At 50.6% G+C, this 23,096-nt stretch overlaps 1 protein-coding gene across 1 annotated transcript; it reads right to left on the bottom strand.

Moving 5' to 3' along the window:
- Window positions 1-4,817: 4,817 nt before the first annotated feature.
- CHST12 (carbohydrate (chondroitin 4) sulfotransferase 12) lies at window positions 4,818-6,515 on the bottom strand. Its single transcript, XM_015413068.1, has one exon. It carries the CDS (start codon window positions 6,421-6,423, stop codon window positions 5,176-5,178), a length of 1,248 nt encoding a protein of 415 aa, XP_015268554.1. The 5' UTR covers window positions 6,424-6,515; the 3' UTR covers window positions 4,818-5,175.
- Between the last annotated feature and the right edge of the window lie 16,581 nt (window positions 6,516-23,096).

Below are 23,096 nucleotides of genomic sequence, written 5' to 3'. Positions count from 1 at the left end.
AAGCAGAAGTGTGTCAGTGTTTGCCGCAACACAACCCTTCTGCATTGCAAGATTCGGATCAAGGGCGTTGCCTTGGACTCCCGTCTCCAGTTCTGCCTCTTGGCCCGACGCCCCAGCCCTAAATAAAGTCCCTTGGCTTTAGCGTTCAGGAAAAAATTTCCATTGCCAGCTGACATTTTCCTTACTTTCTCTCAAAACATTCCCAGCGCCCCTTGGACAGGCGTGCTTGTTTGTTGTCCTGAAACCTTGCAAGGTTTTTTCCTGCTTTCTCCAAATTGTGATTCACACATTCCCAAGTTTTTTTGGCAGCGATGAGTGTTGTTTGGGTCCGCAGTGGATGAACTGCCTGGAACGGGAGTAGCATAAAATTGAACTTCTGCAACTCGGCAATCAGGCAGAGAATCCAGGACTGGAAACACCTCCTCGAGCGTTTCAGCTCTGCTAGGGCTTTACAGGAAGTAGCGCTTTTTCTCTCGGTCCCTGTCTGTTTTCTTATCCTTCTATTCCTGGCGTACTTCGGTCAGCCCTCCCTGCATTTTATGGTCGCAACACTCCTGTGAGGTAGGCTAGGCTGAATGACAGCTGGGCCTCCACAGGAAGTTTAGAAAACTTATTGAGGGCCAAAAGTTAAAAACATAAATAAGTATAGACAAAGGAGTGTTAAGGGGCCCAAATAAAGCCTCCTAAAATGTTCAAAGTAACAAAAGCACAAGAGCCTTCTTCAGAGGTCAGATAGTACCAGGGGTCATTTTGTAGAAAAAAAGAGGTGCAGGAGCTCATTAGCATAACTCATTTGCATATGCCACACCCCCTGACATCACCAGAAGTGTGTCAGAAGGCCACACCCACCGCTCAGGCTCCACTGGACTGTTTTGGATTGCTAGCTATTGGGGGGGGGACGTGCAGATCTGCCCTCGCAGAGGAGGGAGAGCTTGTACCTGCCACTGGACTGTTTTGGATTGCTAGCGATGGAGGGGAACGTGCAGATCTGTCCTCGCAGAGGAGGAAGAGCTTGTACCTGAATAAAACTTGGTCTTAAAGGTGCCACTGGACTGTTTTGGGCTGGGGGCACCGGGAGGGGGGGATCTGCAGCTTACCTGGCTGCTTCTTGCTCTGACTGAGGGCTGCTGGGAGCAGGGGGCGGGGCTTGTTGCATGTGCCCGCCCCCTGGGCTCTTTACTGCCGGAGCTCCGCTCCTGTGCGCTCCTGCAGGAAATGACCCCTGGATAGTACACAGCAACAAAGTCCCTGTAACACATGCACAGCGATAAACAATTAGTAATATAGTGCATTTGTCACTTTGAACATTTTAGGAGGCTTTATTTTGGCCCCTATGAAGTTTTTACACTCTTTTGTCTATACTTATTTATGTTTTTAACTTTTGGCCCTCGGTAAGTTTTCTAACAGCGTTCCGTGCGCCTTGGTGTTAAGTCATGCTGGCCACATGACTACGGAAACATCTTCGGACAGCGCTGGCTCTTCGGCTTTGAAACAGAGATGAGCACCGCAACCCTCGAGTCGAACTCGACTGGCTTTTGAGCAAGGGAACCTTTACCTTTTTTACCTAAGTTTTCTAAACTTCCTGTGGAGGACTTCCTTGGTTGCTTTAGTTTCTCTTCCCTTTTTTTTTGGGGGGGGGGTGAATGACAACTGGCCCAAGAGACTCCCCCTTCCAAGCTTGGGGGGGGAGTGGAAGCTAAGTCTCCAAGGTCTTAGTCCACCGCTCTGACCACTACACCACACTGCCTTCTGCTGCCATCAAACAACAGAAAGATGTGTCTATTCCGCTGCTAATGGAGCCAGCATTGCGTAATGGTTAAAGTCTCAGATGAGCATCTGGGAAACCCAGGTTCATTTCCACTCTCTGCCATGGTAGCTCGCTGGGTGACCTGGGGTCAGTCACAGACTTTCAGCCTTACCTACCTTACAGGGTGGTTGCGAAGATTTTAGAAATGGAGAATGAAGTAAGCCATTTTAAGTTCCCCTTGGGGAGAAAGATGGGATATAAATTAGAAGAAGAGAAGATATTGGAGTCTCAGAGCAGCTTACAAACTCCTTTCCCTTCCCCTCCCCACAACAGACACCCTGTGAGGTAGGTGGAGCTGAGAGAGCTCTGACAGAAACTGCTCAGCAAGAAGAGAAAGCTGGGAGAGGGACTAAGAAAGGGAGGGCAGCCCTCGTAACTTAAGGGATACTGAAAGAGATTGAGAGGAATGGTCTAGAGAACAGGTTCCCGGATCCTACCCCAAAGCCGAATATGAACAAGCTTTCCAAATTGGTTGTCCGGCCCTCCTCTTTGGAAGCAGTTGACAAGCACCGTACACAGCAACCAGGGACAGGATTTATACTTCCGCACGCCCCACAATGCCAGATAAACATCAGCACGGCATTCTCCAACTTGCTATGCTGTCCTTCCCCTGGGCGTTGCCTCAGCAAATTCTCTTTTCATTCCCTCGGGATGTAACGGCCCGCCACAACCGCCTGCTGGCACCCGGTTTCACAAGCCAAACGTTCTGCATTTGGAGCATGGCATAATTCTGGCATGCACTTTCTTTTGCCTCTCCCCTGTAGGCAATTGAGCGGCTCTTTAAACTGGGGGGGGGACGCTGAGAACTGACTGACACCTGTATGGTTACTGGACTTGGGTCCCCGTCTCCCATATCTGTTGAGTGTTTTGACTAGAAGAAGAGATTGGATTTATACCCCGCCTTTCACTACCCAGAGGAGTCTCAGAGCAGCTTACGACCTCCTTTCCCTTCCCCACAACAGACACCCTGTGAGGCAGGTGACGCTGAGAGAGCTCTGACAGAAACTGCTCTTTTTCAAGAACAGCTGTGCCAGAACTATGGCTTGCCCAAGGTCATCCAGCAGGTGCAAGTGAAGGAGTAGGGAATTAAGTAAATAGATATTCTATTCAATTGATATTCTATTCAATGTGATGTTCTGGAAATGCTAGGCATGAGGGACAGAGACCCCAGATCTTTGAGTACATCAGCCAAGGCTCCCATTTGGAAAATATAAATAGTAAGAAGAGTTCCATTAAGCATGTGCAGAGTTCCAGGTTACAGCTGGCGAAGCGCTGTGGTCAGATTAGGGCCTAGGATAACTGAGTCAGTCACAAGTTCTCTCAGAGCTGTTCTCTCAAGACCAGTCCTCTCAGAGCTCTCTCAGCCCCGCCTACCTCACAGGGTGTCTGTTGTGGGGAGGGAAAGGGAAAGGAGAGTGTAAGACGCTCTGAGATTTCAAGTGAAGGGCTGGGTATAAATCCCTCTTCTTCTTCTACTACTAATTCTTCTCCTCCTCCTCCTCTGGCTGTCGCTGCCACCACAGCACAAGGATCTGCAATGTGTTACTGAAGTTCAGCCATGGCAATCATTTTGTGGCTGTTTCTGCCTGCGGCGGTGGCCATTTTGTGGCAGCCATTTTGTTGCTGTGCCCACCACGCCGTGTCAGAATTCCGAATCCGCTCACAGGCTCCAAAATGGTGGGAAACCCTGTGTTAGAGTGTCACTAGTTAGCTAACTAGTGTAAGACATCCAGCCCGCGGCATTTACAACATTCTGTACACAGACTGAAAAAGTCACTGCAGAGCTGGAAGAAGCACAGAAGAAGGCAACCGAGACAAGGGGCCAGCGCAAACATTTTAACATGCAAAAACACATGTAAACACATTGCAGATGTTCTCCAAGGCTAACTGAACAAAAGCAGCACGAACTGCATAGTGGGACCTCAGAGCAAGGGGCTGGAAGAATTAAAGTAGGGCTGAGCCATTCAGAAATATTTACAAATCACTAAACAATTTTCTGAAATAGCAGAAACCAAATTTGGGTGGGACAAACATTGTCCAACACGCACTGTCTCCTACAGTTTAAGAAGAGTTAGCTTTGTATCCTGCCCTCCACTCAGAGACTCAGAGTAGTTTACAGTCTCCTATTCCCTTCCCCTCCCCACAACAGACACCCTGTGAGGTAGGTGGGGCTGAGAGAGTTCTGAGATAACTGCTCTTGAGGGAACAGCTCTGAGAGAACTTGTGACTGACAGAAGGAGGAGGAGGAGGAGAAGGAGAAGATTAGATTTATACCCCACCCTTCACTCAGACTCTCAGAGCGGCTTACAATCTCCTTCCCTTCCCCTCCCCACAACAGGTAGGTGGGGGTGAGAGAGCTCTGAGAGAACTGCTCTTGAGAGAACAGCTGAGAGAACGGTGACTGACCCAAAGTCACCCAGCTGGCCACATGTGGAGGAGTGGGGAAGCAAGCCCAATTCTCCAGATTAGAGTCCGCCACTCTTAACCACTACACCAAACGGGCTCTCTCTTAATTTATTTACTTGATATGCCCCACACGTCTCTCCCCAACGGGAACCCAAGGTGGCTTCCTACATGGTTCTCTTCTCCTCTGTTGTATCCTCACAACCCCGTGAGGTAGGCTAGGCTGAGGGAGTGTGACTGGCCCAAGGTCTCCCACCAAGCTTCCATGGCAAAGTGGGATTTGAACCTGGGCCTCCCCGGTCCTAGTCTGACACTTGAACCACTACACCACACTGCTATGGTTGAAAACGCTTTCCCTTTCTCCATACAAGTCAATGGGGTGGATGATGTTTGTTCCACTGACTGGGATGATGAACTGGAAAACATTTGCAATCAGATGAACTGCCGTCTGGCACACCACCACACCCACAACTCCCATGTGTGATCTGTGAGCTACTCATCTTTTCCCTTTGCATCACTATCAATAACTTTCCAAAACTATGACATCTACAGCACTCCCCCCACACAGATGACAAACAACTGCGCTGAAGAAAACAAAAAGGTGCATCTTTTTACTCCCCCTTTTGCACAACTGACTCCGTATTAAATATTTTAAATATATTAATTCTTTCCCTTTAAAAAAAAAAGTATCAATAAAAAGCATTCAAAAAAGAAAACTGGCAGAATGGAGAAAGTCGTATTTCGATGGCAGGATGACAGGATATGTTTAAGAAAAGTAACAGATGAAGGAAAAGGGAAACCATTCATCCAGTAGGGCATTCCGTGGATCTTGCAACCAGACAACGGTGCACAAGATAGGAAAAGTACACTTGAGTGTGTTAACAGAGGAAAAGAGGGGTTCGTATTTTGAAACATGGAGTGTTTTTGGTATTTTGAATGCTCTCTTTCCTCCAGTTCTGTCTCGTTCAGTTTTTAAGCAAGTGTTCAGGTTTGGGATATCCGAAAAGGACAAAGTCCGCTTCGTAAAGCTTGTACAACTGCTGCCTCCATGCCACAGGGATTTTGGCAAACCAGTCTTCCTCCCAGCTACTGGCTGTCCTGTTCCGGTAGCTGGGAGGGAAGCGGAGGAGGTCGTCCACTTTGAGAAGCTGTAGCAGGTGAGCCGCATCTTCGTCCAAGGTCTCCAGCTTGCCAATAAAGTCATATTCTATTTGGCACGGGTGGCAGAGGCGGTACACCTGCCTCCAGTGCTCATTGAAAGGGGCGAGCTTTTCCGTCCGAGGATCCAGTAAGTACTGGATGAAATCCGAAAAGGAAACTCGGAGGCCCGCTTCAAAGGCCTCGCTGACCGAGGTAGGGATACTGGTGTGGTTGGAGTACAGCTTCAGCATCGGGATGGCGAACCGGCGGTAGAACTCGTCATTCTCCAGCTCGAACTTGCTGCGGAAGGCCGAGATGAGTCGGACGAAGGGGTCGCGGACAAAGAGGAACTTGGTGTATTTTTTCAGCTTGATCTTCATGAGGTGGCGGGAGAACTTGCCGTAGCGGCGCCAGAATTTGTTGAAGGTGAAGTGAGTGCTGGAGTTGTGGACGTGCTCACGGGGGATGTCTAAGGGGTCGCCGTAGGGGATACCCTGGTCCATCAAGCTCTCGCTCAGCACAATCATCACCCGCTTCCAGTTGGTACACGCCACTTTAGGGACATAACAATAGATAATGCCGTGGCGGTCGTCGACGATCAGGTGGTTCAGCTCGTAGTTGGGGATGTCCTCAAATGAGCGGTCCTTGGTTGGGAAGGCGAAGCTGGAATTGGCACATAATTCCCTCAGAGTCTTCCGTCTCTCGGCCTGTGTCTTCTCTTGATCCAGCATCGTTCTGGCATCACGAGTGGACCAGTCGTAACCCCTCACGTTCTCCTCCAAGTTGCTGATGATGGGCCTGCTGGATGCTGGCAAAGGCGGCTGCTCCGTCTTCTGATCAACACGGTACCTCAGTTCAGAAGTCAGGAGTTTCTCCAGAAACTCATCAACATCTGACAGAGAACTCTGGCCATCGTCCCCGACAACAGTAGGAAGCACCCCATGAGGCCTGGAGAAGGAAGTGTGCAGGTAGAAGTGAGCCGTTCCCACGTTATCCCAATACACGATAATCAGCAGGATCATGAAGACAGAACCCACCACCACCGAAAGACGGAAGAGCCGCGCTTTGGTCATCCTGGCAAGCAATTTCACGAGTCACTTCCCAGTCGGTTCACCTCCAGCTCAAGGAGAAAAATCTGAAACCCTGCATGGTGCTTTTGTGGGCGGTCAGGATCCTGCGAAGATACCAGAAGCAAAATTAAACTACTTTTCCCTGCACACACACAAAAAACTCAGAACACGGTGTGCACGGAAACCGTCATTTCAGACTGAACCTCCAGTATGAATATCTGAATCCATATAATACCAAATCCCTGACCTGGATAGCCCAGGCTAGCCCAATCTTGTCAGAACTCGGAAGCTAAGGAGGCTCAGCCCTGGCTAGTATTTGGATGGGAGACCACCAAGGAACACCAGGGTCATGATGTGGAGGCAGGCAATGGCAAACCACCTCTTGTTTGCTTCTTGCCTTGAAAACACTACAGCAGGGGCTGTCAAACATGCAGCCCAGGGGCCAGATAAGGCCCCCGGAGGGCTTCTATCATGCCTGCAGTAGAACTGGCTGTCTTCTGCTTCTTCTTCCAGCTCTGCTGCTGCTGCGTCATTGTAGGTTTGCAGCTTACAGGTACACACAGCTGAACAGCACACTCAAGATTGCAACAGCACAGACATTTGGATACAATAATTCAGAGCAAGAGGTGTCAGTTATCAGACACTGTTAAATAAACAAAATATTGCAAGAGTGCCAACGTTTTAAGCGTGTTTTGTAATTTTAAGTTTAAAAAAACCCTTTGTGTTTGTGTCCTTGATAACGTTTATATCTCCGCTACCTGGCATTACATTTTATGACACACGTGGCCCCAGCCCAACAAGGTCTCATTTTTGTCAGATCCGGCCCTCGTAACAAATGAGTTTGACACTCCTGACCTACAGGGTCACCATGAGTCAGCTGTGACTGGACAGCAAAAAAAACAAAAACCAACCATAAAAACCAATCAGACCAATACCTAGCTGAGGATTGCCCTGACTTGGATGGGTCGGACTGGTCCGATCTTATTAGGTCTCGCAAGCTAAGCAGGGTTGGCCCTAGTTAGTATTTGGATGAAGGACAACCAAGGAAGCCCAGGGTTCCTATGCAGAGGCAGGCAATGGCAAACTTCTGGACATCTCTTGCCTTTGAAACCCCCATGCCTGTAACTCTTCCTACCACCATCTGAGGATCCAAATATCTGCTTTTTTAAAAGAAAGAAAGAAAGAAAGAAAGAAAGAAAGAAAGAAAGAAAGAAAGAAAGAAAGAAAGAAAGAAAGAAAGAAAGAAAGAAAGAAAGAAAGAAAAGAAAGCTGTATGGATCAATGTCAGTTGTAGTGGGGCCTTGTCCACACAGGGGCTCGACCTGACAGCGGGGAACATCCAGGACAATTAGGGTGTCCCGGGTAAGCAACGGAAACCGAGCCCAGAAACAAAGCAGTGGGTCATGAAGGCCTTTCAAAATGCATCGACCACCATTCCTACAGCTACCCTAGTTGTTCAGTCCAGGACTGTATATGCCCTGAATTTTTCTGGGCTATCCTCAATGGCAGCCCACATTCCTACACTGCAATAATCAACACGAGATGCTACCATACCACAGTCGACGAAAGAATAATCCCCATTCTCCAGGAATGGGTGCATTTGGCATCCTGGTAACTATGTCCTCGGTTATGAATGCCACCTGACTTTCCAGGGCAATGCTGGAAGAGGAGGAGGAGGAGAGACTGGATTTATACCCTGCCCGTCACTACCTGAAGGAGTCTCAGAGCGGCTTACAATCTCCTTCCCCTTCCCCTCCCTCCAACAGACACCCTGTGAGGTAGGTGGGGCTGAGAGAGCTCTGAGAGAACTGCTTGTGAGAGAACAACTCTGAGAGAACTTGCGACTGATCCAAGGTCACACCAGCAGCTTCATGTGAAGTAGGGAATCAAACCCGGTTCTCCCAGATTAGAGTCCACGCTCCTAACTACCACACCAAACTGGCACTTAAAATCTGTAGGTGCCAGCACTGAGGGCACCTTTGGAATTCTGACCCAGTGTGGTGGGTGCAGCCAAGGAGGCGGAGCCAGCCACAAAATGGCAGCCCCAAGGAGGCGGAGCTATCTACAAAATGGCTGCCACAAGGAGGCAGAGCCAGCCACAAAATGGCTGCTGCAGCATACCTTCAATGAAGATACTTGTGTTGTGTTGGCAGCTGCTGCCAAAGCAATGTTTTTAAAAAATCTGCACAGCCAATCAAATCTCCAGTGGCCAACTGTGCTGGCCCACAGTCCCACCCACTTTCTGAAAACACTTGGTGGGCACCACGTTGGGGACTCCTGTTCTAGGGTGCAGCAACACTTCTAAGCTCCCGAGGGAACCCTGGAGGCATCATTAAAAATCTGCCATTAACACTTTCCATTAGATAAACCTCGAACAGCTGTGTTTTCCTACAGCTATTGTTTTGTTTTTTTAAGAAAGCTCGTCCAAAATACTTCATCACCGTATTTTTAGCACCATAGCTGCCTCGAGGACAACGTTCATCCATGCCCGTACTAGTTGAGAAACCAGAGCAAAGAGAACAGGAATGCAGCTCCGACAGAAGTTTGCATTCTCCAGGGCACAAACGTCTGCCAGCAACCAGTGCCCTCCCTGGGCCGAGAAAAGAATGTGCCCATTTTGGTCATGAACGGTCGTCAGGGCATCTGCTAGAACCTTCCTGTATTTTGAACCAAATTAGTGATTTTAAAAACAGGAGACACTTTGGAAAGCTTTTGACACGTCCACCACTGTTGATCATCTCGTCCAGGAAGAACCTCCATGGAATGCAGCTTGCCAAGCACTACTAGTGGTGGGTGAAAGCATTTCACCAGCAAGGAAGGTATGGGGAGAGGGCGTGGCTCAGTGGCAGAGCCTCCGCTTGGCACGCAGAAGGCCCCAGGTTCAATACCCGGCATCTCCAGTTAAAAGGACCAGGCAGGAGGTGATGGGAAAGACCTCTGCCTGAGACCTTGGAGAGCTGTAAGGAGGGGCCGTGGCTCAGTGGTAGAACCTCTGCTTGGCATGCAGAAGGCCCCAGGTTCGATCCCCGGCATCTCCAGTTAAAAGGACCAGGCAGGAGGTGATGGGAAAGACCTCTGCCTGAGACCTTGGAGAGCTGTAAGGAGGGGCCGTGGCTCAGTGGTAGAACCTCTGCTTGGCATGCAGAAGGCCCCAGGTTCGATCCCCGGCATCTCCAGTTAAAAGGACCAGGCAGGAGGTGATGGGAAAGACCTCTGCCTGAGACCTTGGAGAGCTGTAAGGAGGGGCCGTGGCTCAGTGGTAGAACCTCTGCTTGGCATGCAGAAGGCCCCAGGTTCGATCCCCGGCATCTCCAGTTAAAAGGACCAGGCAGGAGGCGATGGGAAAGACCTCCACCTGAGCCCCTGAAGAGCCGCTACCAGTCTGAGTAGAAAAGACAGACTGTGATGGAACAAAAGTCTGATTCAGTAGAAGGCTGCCTTATGCATCCATCTCCCAGGTCCACATAGCCACTGGTATGGTTGCCAATCCCCATTTGGGGGCAGGGGATTCCTTGGTTTGGAGCCCCTCCCCCCACTTCAGGGTGATCAGAAAGCGGGAGGGGATAGCTGCTGGGTGCTCCATTACACCCTATGGAGATCGGTCCCAGTAGGGTATAATGGAGAATCGATCTGTGGGTATCTGTGGATGGACGTTTTTTGAGTTAGAGGCACCAAACTTTCAGCATAGCAGCTGGTGCCTCTTCTCAAATAAACCCCCAAGTTTTACAAAGATTGGAGCAGGGGGTCCAATTCTATGAGCCCCAAAAGAAGGTGCCCCCATCCTCCATAATTTCCAATGGAGGGAAAGCATTTAACATTTGACAGCCACTCACTCGGAACTCACTTTGGAGTTCCCTCTCCCGGAACCTCCTGGTAAGTCCCTTGCTCGCTTGTCGGCCTCACCTGGCAACCCTAGCCGCTGGCCAGGTGGTATTGGCTAGAGGGGTGTGGTTTGGACCCAGCCGACAGTGGTGCAGTCCCTGGAGGAAATGACAGTCCCAAGACACTGGTGGCTGGGAGTGGGACGAACCCCTGCAGGACAATATTGACCTTGATGGACCAAGGGTCTGATTCAGTTAAAAGCAGCTGCAGTTATTCCTGTGCATTCATGGTTATTCTCACAATCAGTGCGAGAAAGAAAGAGACCTGCAAAAGACGGTATTGTCTACTCAGACCAGCAGCAGCTCTCCAGGGTCTCAGGAAGGAGGTCTTTCACAGCACCCACTACCTGGTCCTTTTAAATTGAAATGCTGGGGATTGAACCGGGGACCTTCTGCACACCAAACATATGCTCTGCCAGTGAGTCACATCCCCTCCTGTAAATGTAGGAACCTAACACCAGCAACCCTAAACAGAATTACAACCTTGACGTAGAAGGGCATCACCCTGTGCAGACATTGCACTGACAACTAAGTAATGTGGTTTGATATACTAAGTTACAAACAGTGTCCCCTCTGAGCTGAGTTAGTGTGAGCTAGCTCACAGTTTTTTAGCCTCCGGCTCACACCTTTTTGTCTTAGCTCAGGAAGAGGATGGGCTCCAGAGCAAACTAATTTCTGCAGCAGCCAAATCGCTCGCTCACAACTTGAATGCCAGTAGCTCACGCATCAGAATTTTTGCTCACTAGGCTCCACAGCTTAGAGGGACCATTGGTTACAAACAGGATGTTTTACACTGTGGACACAATAAAATAAACGGTAAGTCTGATAAGAAAGTGTGATATATTCCCTGGCTAGCCCAGGCAAGCACAATCTCGTCATATCTTGGAAGCTATGCTTCTTCACCCAAAGAGTGATTAACACATGGAGTTCACAGCAGGTGGTGGCGGCTACAAGCATGGACGGCTTTAAGAGGGGATTGGATAAGCATATGGAGCAGAGGTCCATCAGTGGCTATTAGCCACAAGGGATAGATAGGAACTCTCGGTGTGGGGCAAGGGATGCACTGTGTTCTTGGTGCTTGGCAACAGTTGGAGAGCTTCTAGTGTCCTGACCCCACTGGTGGACCTCCTGGTGGCACCTGGTATCTTTGGCCACTGTGTGACAGAGTGTTGGACTGGATGGGCCATTGGCCTGATCCAATATTGGCTTCTCTTATGTTTTTAAGCTTTTGGGAGACCTCCAAAAAATACCAGGGCCAGGAGGTGGAGGCAGGTTATCAAGACACTTCTCTGAACATTCTCCATGCCCCAGTAGGAGTCGCCAGAGCTTAACAAGACTTCCAGGCACAGGCACACACACAAACACACCAAAAAAAAAAAAAGTATACTATATTCCGTTTTCCCTCCAAATTTCTGCACACACCCCTTTCCCCCCCATGGCTTCAAAATTTACATCTCCAAACACAGTAGCTCAGTCCACAAGATGAGACACAGAGAAGAATGAACTCCTGTGTGGAGCAATTTTAAAGCCATTTCACTGAGGATGAGGAAACCACAATGCATGCGCTAGCCCAATGCAAATCGGAAGGTGTAACTTTTCTTTCTATATTCCTGTTAACAGCATCATACTTCCTTCATTCCAAGTCAAAAGCTGGCAACAGGGCGGGGGAAGGGTCAGACAACTGCAGAAATCGCGCACAACAAGCATTTTGAAGCTTCACCAGCAGTGAGCATCCGAGTGGTGAAACACAATGAGTAAACCACAGATCCACAGTCTCACTGGAAGGGCACGCACACTGTGCGCAGAAATGGGCACTGGGTCCCAAATTCATAATCCAGAGAATTCCAGATTTTTTAAAAAAATGAAATTAACTTCCTAGTCTTTAAGGTAGTAAAGACAGAATCACATGCACCCAATACTTGCTAAAAATCTCAGGAGGCAGAGACAGTGGGGAACTTTACATTACCCTTAGCCTTTCCCCTACCAGTAAGAAGCCATCTCTGAAGCGGTTTGGCATTTCAGACTGCACCGCTTTGTTTTCTCGCCCTTTTTTGCCCATGCGGGTGATCTCTGTCCTTTTTTTTTTTGAACATTCATTTTAGAGTGCTATAGTGCTATATCGCTACAGTATAGCACTCTAAAACGAACGTCCAAAAAAAAAAAAGGGACGGAGAAAGGGCAGGAAAACAAAGCGGTGTCGGAGGAAGCACTACGGGGCATTTTACACAGCACCCTGTAGCACTTCAGAAACGGTATAGAAAAGTGAAGACCACTTGAAAGCCGTTTGCAGGTAAAACAGTTCAGAAACACTTTCCTAACGGGACAGAAGCGTTTCTGTCTGAAAGTGAAAATATATTCCGGTAGGGAACCATTACTAAAACGGTTTTGTCTGAAATGTCAGACCAGAAACCGTGAGGGAACAGTTCCTGAACCGGAATATATCGGCTGTCTGAAATTCCCCAGTGTGAAAAAGCGGAGGAGGAATTCTGAGCCCAGCCAGAAATGTTACAGATGAGGCCAGGGGTCCCCATGCTTTTTGAGCCTGCAGGCGTCTCTGGGATTGTGACGCAGCATGGTGGGCGGGCCCCCAAAATGTCTGCCGTGGAAGGTGGAGTCAAGAACAAAATGGCCACCGCAGCAGCGCACTTTCAATTAGGCAGTGAAGATTCCTTGTGCTATGCTGGCGGCGGGCGCCAAAGCAATGCTTTTAAAAATCTGCACCGCCAATTAAATCTCCAATGGCCGATCAGAAGCCCGGCTGTGCAAAAGCCCCACTTGATTCTGCCCAATTTCTGAAAACACTCAACGCACACCAGGTCCCGTGTTGGGGGCCCCAGGGTTAGGCGTAGGATTTGCGCAGGTCACGGAATCTACCGTTCCTCGACTCGGAATCTGAGGTAGCTTGCTGGAAAAAAGCCACACAGAGGGAAAGTGACTTGGAACAGGCTTGCAAACAGAAAGAGAAGGGTATGTACAGAACACAATAAAAAGCAGGCTGTTCATTATTTCGCACCTCATCCAGTCACAAGCACAATGCTGTTTTTTTTAAACTGGGTGTGACAGTCAAAACTGGCCCATAGCCAGTGCACAGATAGAACAATGAGTTTGCAAACATGCTCACCGTGTTCCAGGTTTGGCCTTTTTGGGTCTACATTCAGGGCCCAGTTAGAAGTTATAAAGATGCATTCCGGAGTTCCGTGCACCCCCGGGGTGTGTGAGCCCAATTCAGATGGTGACCCTCCTTCCCGCACTGTTTTAGGTACCTAAAACAGCTTCGGGGGGGGGGGGTTTCCTATTTGCCCTGGAGGGGAAATTTACATGCACTGAGGGAAATGTATAAATTTCCCCAAGGGGGTTGCTTTGGGGCAGGAAAATGATGCCTGGAGAAGGCCGGATCCCTGCGCCACAGTCCCGATTGGTCCCTGGCTTGTAACTTCACAATCTGTCTTTATACAGATAGAAACACTGGGCTGGAAGGGATCCCCAAGGGTCATCTAGTCCAACCCCCTGCACAATGCAGGAAAAACATAACTACCTCTCCCCACCCCCACTCCGCCAGTGATCCCTGCTCTATGCCCAGGGGAAGGCAAGAAACCTCCATGATCGCATTATCAGTCTAGGATCTGGGTTCGAATCCCTACTCTGCCATGGAAGCTGGCTGGGTGACCTCAGTCCTCCACTCCAAGGATCAGTCTTGGATCTGGGTTCGAATCCTACCACCCTGCCACGGAAGCTGGCTGGGTGACCGCGGGCCAGCCATGCTCATTCAGCCTGACCTACCTCGCAGGGATGTTCTGAAGATAAAATGGAGGGGGAAGGATGTCATAAGCCACCCAGGGTCCCCCCCATTGGGGACAAAAGTTGGGTACCAATGAAGAGTAGCTCAGCAAGAAGAGAAAGCTGGGAGATGGACTAAGAAAGGGAGGGCAGCCCTCATAACTTAAGGGACACTGAAAGAGATTGAGAGGAATGGTCTAGAAAACAGGTTCCCGGATCCTACCCCAAAGCCGAATATGAACAAGCTTTCCAAATTGGTTGTCCGGCCCTCCTCTTTGGAAGCAGTTGACAAGCACCGTACACAGCAACCAGGGACAGGATTTATACTTCCGCACGCCCCACAATGCCAGATAAACATCAGCACGGCATTCTCCAACTTGCTATGCTGTCCTTCCCCTGGGCGTTGCCTCAGCAAATTCTCTTTTCATTCCCTCGGGATGTAACGGCCCGCCACAACCGCCTGCTGGCACCCGGTTTCACAAGCCAAACGTTCTGCATTTGGAGCATGGCATAATTCTGGCATGCACTTTCTTTTGCCTCTCCCCTGTAGGCAATTGAGCGGTTCTTTAAACTGGGGGGGGGGACGCTGAGAACTGACTGACACTTGTATGGTTACTGGACTTGGGTCCCCGTCTCCCATATCTGTTGAGTGTTTTGACTAGAAGAAGAGATTGGATTTATACCCCGCCTTTCACTACCCAGAGGAGTCTCAGAGCAGCTTACGACCTCCTTTCCCTTCCCCACAACAGACACCCTGTGAGGCAGGCGAGGCTGAGAGAGCTCTGACAGAAACTGCTCTTTTTCAAGAACAGCTGTGCCAGAACTACGGCTGACTCACTGACACTTGTATGGTTACTGGAGTTGGGTCCCCGTCTCCCATATCTGTTGTGTGTTTTGACTAGAAGAAGAAGAGAAGAGATTGGATTTATACCCCGCCTTTCACTACCCAGAGGAGTCTCAGAGCGGCTTACGACCTCCTTTCCCTTCCCCACAACAGACACCCTGTGAGGCAGGCGAGGCTGAGAGAGCTCTGACAGAAACTGCTCTTTTTCAAGAACAGCTGTGCCAGAACTACGGCTGACTCACTGACACTTGTATGGTTACTGGAGTTGGGTCCCCGTCTCCCATATCTGTTGTGTGTTTTGACTAGAAGAAGAAGAGAAGAGATTGGATTTATACCCTGCCTTTCACTACCCAGAGGAGTCTCAGAGCGGCTTACGACCTCCTTTCCCTTCCCCACAACAGACACCCTGTGAGGCAGGCGAGGCTGAGAGAGCTCTGACAGAAACTGCTCTTTTTCAAGAACAGCTGTGCCAGAACTATGGCTTGCCCAAGGTCATCCAGCAGCTGCAAGCGGAGGAGTGGGGAATCAAACCTGGTTCTCCCAGATTAGAGTCCACGCACTTAACCACTACACCAAACTGACTAGGCGAAGAGGAATGAGAGACCCAGGCCTGAGCTGGATGGCCCGGGCTAGCCTGATCTCATTGGACCTTGGAAGCCACGCAGGGTTGGCTGTGGTTAGTACTTGAATGGGAGCCCACCAAGGACATCCAGGGTTGCTACGCAGAGGCAGGTGATGGCAAACCACCTCTGAATACCTCTTGGTATGGCTCATGCTGATTTGTTCTCGTTGGATCTCAGCGGCTAAGCAGGGTCAGCCCTGGTTAGGACTTGGATGGGAGACCACCGAGGATGTCCCCGGGTCGCTACGCAGAGGACAGGCAAGGGCAAACCACCTCTGTTCATCTCTTGTCCTGAAAACATTATGGGGGTTGCCATAAGTTGGCTGCAGCTGTATGGCAGTTTCCACCACTCCCATTATGCTGAGTGTTTCAGTGGGGGGGGGGGTTTTCCTGAAGAATACGAGGAAATGGTGTGAACCAGATAGCATAACTTTCATGGACCCATTCACAGTCTTCCTGAGAAATGAAACCACCATTTTAGCCATCCAAACATCTATTTCTCCGGGGGGGGGGGGGGGACAACACAAGGAAGGAAACTGCAATCAGCCACGGCTTCCGAGCATTTGTTCACACCACAGTAAAACACATGTCCTGCCGTTTCTCATTGGGGGCATTTAGAAACGTTACCAGGATATTACACCAGCCCCACAAAGTGATCTAATGGAAACACCGTCGATGGCGAAACAGCCAAATTAAAATGGCTTTCGGCCCCACGGACACATCAGCTAGTTCTAGCGCCTACTCTGAAAGCCAACAGTAAATGACAACAAAGGAACAACGAAGACTGGCATGCAGAAGGTCTCTGGTTCAATCCCCGGCATCTCCAGATAGCAGGTGTGATGCGAAAGACTTCCGCCTGAGCCCCTGCCTGTCTGAGTAGACAACACTGACCCTGATGGACCAAAGGTCTAATTCAGTATAAGGCTGCAGGCAGCCTCATGTGTCTGAAGACTAAGATACAGACGCCTTTGAATTGAACCAAATTCTTGTGACATCCACAAAGTTAATATTCCAAACATTCTTGATTACCTGCTGTAACACGCTTCTAAGTCACATACGTCTAAAAACGAAAAGAACCACCTTTCTTGCTTGCAGGATCACCTGGAGGCCTTTGTTGTCTGTCACAGGCACTGGGTTCAAATTACAGTCAGAAAGGTTCCAGCTGGATATTAGAGACAGTGCGGTCCTAGCAGAATTACGCCTGTTTCAGCCCACCAACTTCAACAGACTCAGGAAGTTGCAACTGCACTTAGGACTGCACCCAAACCACATCTGCTAGGGTTTTTCCTCTGAGCATTTCGCAAGCTACAGAGAACTTCCTCCTGTGCCCACTTTCAGTTCTTCAGCGTTTCCTCACACGCGAAGGTTTTCCGCTCTGAAGTCTTCATCGATTTTAGATCTAGGCCTTTTCCAAAGGCTCAAGCTGATCTGGCAACTCCCATCCACTCCGAAACTGAAACTGCAGAACCGGGGCCCACAAAACAAAAAGGGAAGTAATTCTCACCCCACCCCACCCCACCCCAAGCCACGGCCCACTGGCCAAAGAACCAGCCCCCATGCTGGGATGCCATCGCTGTGGTAACAGCATCTCTCTCTCCCACACCTGCCTGGAAGCAGTACCTGCCGGCCCTCCTGCGCCTAACCAGCCCATCCCTGTTTGTTTTAGGGATAGGACCCTACACTTTCAAGCACTCCAAGCTGGGAGGTGCACAAAGCCTAGGATCTTTTCCCTGGCGGGTTTGGACTTCCCAGAGCCAATAATCTCCTAGAAATTCTGGATCGGTGTTTGCTCCCTCAACCTGTGGTCCATGGCTCTGGTGATGTGCCCCCAAAGCAATCTTTGGCCTAAGGAAGAGGTCCAGCATCTCATAGAACCACAGACACGATGAGACCGATTCTTCCGAATCCCGGCCCCAGATACAAACCAAATGGCTCTCCAGAGGCCTTTGGTGGGGGTCACATAAGAACACCAGGCCAATGGCCCATCCTGTCCAACACTCTGTGTCACACAGGGGCCAAAAATACCAGGTGCCATCAGGAGGTCCAGCAGTGGGGCCGGGACACTAGAAGCCCTCCCCAAGCACCGAGAATACAGCGCATCCCTTGCCCCAGACCGAGAGTTCCCATCTATACCTTGTGGCTAACAGCCACTGATGGACCTCTGCTCCATGTGCCTATCACAAAAGACTCCTTCCTTTTGTCACCTTCCAAGCTCGGGGCGCTGCAGCCCTCTTCCACCCACCCCAGGCACTGGTCTTCGCCCGCTCCATCAACGCGCACCGGACATCGACCCGGACGCCCCTCTGGGGAATGTCCGGCGCGCGTCACCAGCTGCCCTTCGGGGCGCAGGGTTTGGGGAGGCTGGAAGCACGCCCGCGCGTCCCCCCGCCCCAGCATCCACGTGGGAAGCCGGAGCAGCGCTGCGTCCCCCGCCCGCCCCACCTCCCCCCGGCCAGCATGAGGCGCGGAGCGGGCATGGAGAGGTCGGTCCCCTCTGCGCCCGCCCTCGGGGGAGCTCTTCCTCCCCAGAGAGCCCTAAGCGGGCGCCCCAGCGCCGGTCCCCTCCTCCCCTCCAGCCCGGGGCTGCTCGGCCAGCCGCGGAGGCGCCTCCCTTCCCCGGCCAGCCCGGCGGCGGCTCCTCCTCCGGCCGCTCCTGCGCCGCCCCGTCTCGCGAGAAGGCCGGCCTGCGGAGAGGGGTCGCGGCGGGGGGTGGCCGTGCGCGCCCCCGTGAGCCAGACGTGCTTGGCAGGGGACCCGGGGGGGGGAGGCGGCAGGAAGGGGCTGGGAGTGGATGCCGTGTTCCCATCCACCGCACAATTTAGGGTTGCGAGCCTCCAGGTGGGCCCTGGAGATCTCCCGGAATCACAGGGGAGGCCCGGATGGCTGTGATCGAGTCCCACTTGGCGAAACTGGCTGGGTTGCCAACTCTGGGTTGGGTTGGGAAATTCCTGGAGATCGGGGCGGAGCCTCCCCGTGGAGGGAGGCGGGGGCTACAGCGAGGTATAATGTTACGATTTTGTTTCTATCCGCCCAGACGCGTTTTCAAGAAATAAATGCTTCTTTGTTTTATGTGACTGACTTGGATTCTCTCTAGGGGTATCTTGCTGATTCTCACTGGGCAGTGATGCTCTGCCATCAGTGCCGGATTTACGCATAAGCTAAATAAGCTACAGCTTAGGGCCTTGACATCTGCTGGGGCCTCGAATAAAAACACAATATAAAAAATGATTTCAAATATTAAAAAGGTGTATATATTTTAAATTTTTCTGAGACCAGCTGATGTAATTTAAAACAGTAGGGGGCCTCTGGGTTTTGTATAGCTTAGGGCCTCAGCAAGTCTAAATCCAGCCCTGCTCTGCCTTCTTGGTTCTTGGGGGGGGGGGCAACAGTGGGAGGGCTTCTGGGTTCCTGGTCCTGCTGGTGGACCTCTGGACGGCACCTGGGTTCTGGCCACTGCGTGACACAGTGTTGGACTAGATGGGCCGTTGGACTGACCCAACATGGCTTCTCTTGTGTTCTTATATGGAGCAGAGGTCCATCAGTGGCTCTTAGCCACAAGGTACAGGTGGAACAGTCCGTCTGGGGCAGTGATGCTCTGTCTTCTTGGTGCTTGGGGGGTAAGAGTGGGAGGGCTTCTGTAGTTCTGGCCCCACTGGTGGGCCTCCTGATGGCATCTGGGTTTTGTCCATTGTGTGACACAGAGTGTTGGACTGGATGGGCCATTGGTCTGATCCAACAAGGCTTCTCTTATGTTCTTATGTCTGGGGCAGTGATGCTCTGTCTTCTTGGTGCTTGGGGGGCCATAGTGGGAGGGCTTCTGGCATTCTGGCCTCACTGGTGGGCCTCCTGATGGCATCTGGGTTTTGGCCACTGTGTGACACAGAGTGTTGGACTGGATGGGCCATTGGTCTGATCCAACAAGGCTTCTCTTATGTTCTTATGTCTGGGGCAGTGATGCTTTGTCTTCTTGGTGCTTGGGGGGCCATAGTGGGAGGGCTTCTGGCATTCTGGCCTCACTGGTGGGCCTCCTGATGACACCTGGGTTTTGGCCACTGTGTGACACAGAGTGTTGGACTGGATGGGCCATTGGCCTGATCCAACATGTCTTCTCGTGTTTTTATGTACTCCTTTGGATGGCAAGTGGGGACTCGCGGGCCTCTACAAAAAAAAAGTCCAGCCACACAGGAAATAAATGTATCAGAGAAACTGAGTTCAAATCATTCTCCCCCTTGGGAGTACTGTTCAGTCATGTAACACCCTCCCTCCATCTACAGGTTGAAGCGGCACAGTGAGATCAAAGTGAGCATCTATTTTTGTGCGGAACCCCCTGAGAAAAGAGTTCCTGGAGACGGCCAAAATGGCCTGCAGCCAAGTACCATTGCGCGGACTCTAATCTGGGAGAACTGGGTTTGATTCCCCACTCCTCCACTTGCACCTGGCTGGATGACCTTGGGCAAGCCCTAGCTCTAATAAGAGCTGTCCTTGAAAAAGAGCAGTTTCTGTCAAGAGCTCTCTCAGCCCCACCTGCCTCACAGGGTGTCTGTTGTGGGGAGGGGAAGGGAAAGGAGTTTGGAAGCCACTCTGAGACACCTTTGGGTAGTAATGGGCAGGGTATAAATCCAATCTCTTCTCTTCTTCTGCCTCTGGAGGGGGAGGGGGGCCAGATTTGGCCCTGGGAATGCCAGAGGCTGACTTGGGGCTGCCTGTGGAACTCGGACGAAGCATTTCTGTTGTGTAAAGCAGGGCTCCCCAACCTTTTTGAGCCTTTGGGCACCCGTGGAATTCTGACAGTGTGATGGGTACAGCCACAAAATGGCCACCGCAGTAGGTGGACCCAATCACAAAATGGTGGCCGCAGCTCTCCTTCAGTCACACAGTGAAGATCCTACCAAAGCAGCCCCGAAGCCAGAAATTTTGGGTTGGTGGGCATGGGGGAATTTCGTGGGGCAGCAGGGGAGAGGAAGCTTGGAGTTCAGGGAAGGCGTGTTGCCGGCAGCCGCCCCTCTCCCTCACTTCCTGCAAGATTGAAAGGGCCTGCTGATCAGCTAGAGGGCCGTTTAAATCTTGGAGGTGGGAAGGGAGGGGGGGCGGCTGCAAGATTTAAAGGGCCCTCTAGCTGATCAGAGGGCCACATGATCCCGCCGATCAGCTGGAGGGCCCTTTTAATGTCACAGGAGGGGAAAGAAGGGCAGCAGCTGTTGAGAGCACTGTTCCCTCTAAGCTGAGCTAGTGTGAGCTAGCTCACCGTTTTTTAGCCTTCGGCTCACATGTTTTAGTCTTAGCTCAGGAAGGATGGCTCCAGAGCAAACTAATTTACGCAGTCACCAAATTGCTCGCTCACAACTTTTATGCTGATAGCTCACAAAGTAGAATTTTTGGTCACGAGACTCCACAGCTTAGACGGAGCATTGGTTGTTGGGTGTGCCTCACATTTGAGGGGCGGAGCCCCCAAATGCCCCACCATAGCTATGGGCCTGTAGCAAAGCAACATTCTTAAAAGTGTACAGCCTATCAAATCTCCAGCGGCCAATCAGAAGCCTGTATCTTGCCCCACCCACTTTCTAAAAACACTTTAGTGGCCACCAGGACAGTGTTCAAGGGGAACTCTGCTGTGATTTCGGTCCCCGATTCTCTTCCCCAAAGCGCACGCGCCACCCACATGTCCCTTTTCCACCCCTCTGTGGCAGCCAGCAGCCTCCCTAAAACGGGCACCCGAATGCATATTGACCCACACATGCATCGGAACTGTCCCAGACCCAGCTGGCGTTTTAATGCCATGCCAAAACTTTCAATGCAGGCACCACATCTCACTCTTTGGGTTGCTGAACCCAAGAGGGGAAAGCCGGCCACCAAGGAAAAATAACTTTTCTCTGGTCAGCAAAGAGCCAGAAGCATTAAAGAGACGGGGAGACTTTCAGAAAGGGACTGAACTTCTCAGAGGAAAGCAGCATTTGGCTGGGGCGTGAGGGGGGGGGTGTTGCTGGATCTCAGCAGGACGAAGAGAAGCATCGGTGGTGAATGAAGCATCAACAGAACTACCGATGCAGTTTGCATTCAGCTCTTTGCATCAGTGGCAAAACCCCTTTTTCCTTATTTTGGCAAAGGGTGAGATCATTCAGTGCAAGACGGTGGAGGGAGAGAAGGAATTTGGAGAGTTAGGAAGGAGGAGGAGAGGGTCTCTGGTGTGTTTTGCAGAAAGGGCAAACGGGAAAATTAAAGGGGCAGCAGCCATTTTAAGAAGGCATACCAAGATTTGGCCTATGGTTGCCAACCTCCGGGTGGGTAGGTAAACAAAAAAACAACCGTGACATTATCTATGCAAACTATTCGATCATTATTATCAAGCATTTATATTATGGTACGGGTTTCAAAACACATTCCAATACAAAATATACAAATGTTTAAAGTGGCCTTGTCAGCCAAACTGTCCGTGCTCAAAGTTCCTCTGAATGATACAGCTCAAAGTAGCTTAACGCAGTCCTTCTTTGACGTAGAGGTTGTTGTTGTTCAGTCGCACAGTCGAGTCCAACTCTTCACAACCCCATGGACCAGATCACGCCAGGCCTTCCTGTCTTCCGCCATCCAAATATGCGATCAACTGCCGTGGCTCTTGTGGCTCAGACGGGCCAGCTCCACACCCATGTTCGGTTCTTTATCAAGGTACCATGGCAGCCAAAAACGTTTTTTTCTTCTCTGCTTATTCAGTCTGTTTTAAGGAGTGTTTTACACCGCAGGCCTTGAAATCTCTGTTTACGTTCAGCTTCATGCAGCATTAGTGCACGGATGAGCTGTAGCATTCAGAGGAACTTTGAGTACGGACAGTTCGGTTTACAAGGACGCTTTAAATATTTGTATATTTTGCATTGGGATGTGTTTTGAAATTTGTACCATAATATAAATGCTTGATAATAATTACTGAGTAGATTGCATAATAATATCATGGTTTGTTTTTTGTTTACTTACAACCTCAAGAAGAAGAAAAAGAAGACTTGCAGTGTCCTGGCCCCACTGCTGGACCTCCTGATGGCACCTGGTATTTTTGGCCACTGTGTGGCAGAGTGTTGGGCTGGATGGGCCATTGGCCTGATACAACATTGGGGAAGAAGGAGGAGGAGGAGATTGGATTTATACCCAGTCCTTCACTATGCTCTGTTGTTGGCCCTCCAGTCTAATTGGTTGGCCATTATGTGAGACAGGAATGCTGGACTAGATGGACCCTCACTGGTCCGATCCAGCAGGGCTCTTTCCGATGTTCTTATCAGGGGAAGGCCTCGGCCTCTGTGCCCTGTCGTTGGCCCTCCAGACTAATTGGTTGGCCACTGTGGGAGACAGGATGCTGGACTAGATAGACTATTGGTCTGCTCCAGCAGAGCTCTTTTCATGTTCTTATGATAAATAAATAAAATAAATAAACCTGACCTCGGCCACCAGAGCACTTCTAGCGCACCAATCTGACATTGGGCTGGCTCTCAGGGGGGTGGGGGTGTTCTCATGATAATACACCTTCAATGGTGACAGGCTTAGCCTGAAAGAGTCGGAGGGTGTGCAAGCG

This window comes from Gekko japonicus, unplaced genomic scaffold (assembly GCF_001447785.1).
Source record: "Gekko japonicus isolate JY-2015 unplaced genomic scaffold, Gekko_japonicus_V1.1 scaffold2745, whole genome shotgun sequence".
NCBI classification, from domain to species: domain Eukaryota; kingdom Metazoa; phylum Chordata; class Lepidosauria; order Squamata; family Gekkonidae; genus Gekko; species Gekko japonicus.
This window is presented reverse-complemented; position numbering and strand designations above follow the sequence as displayed.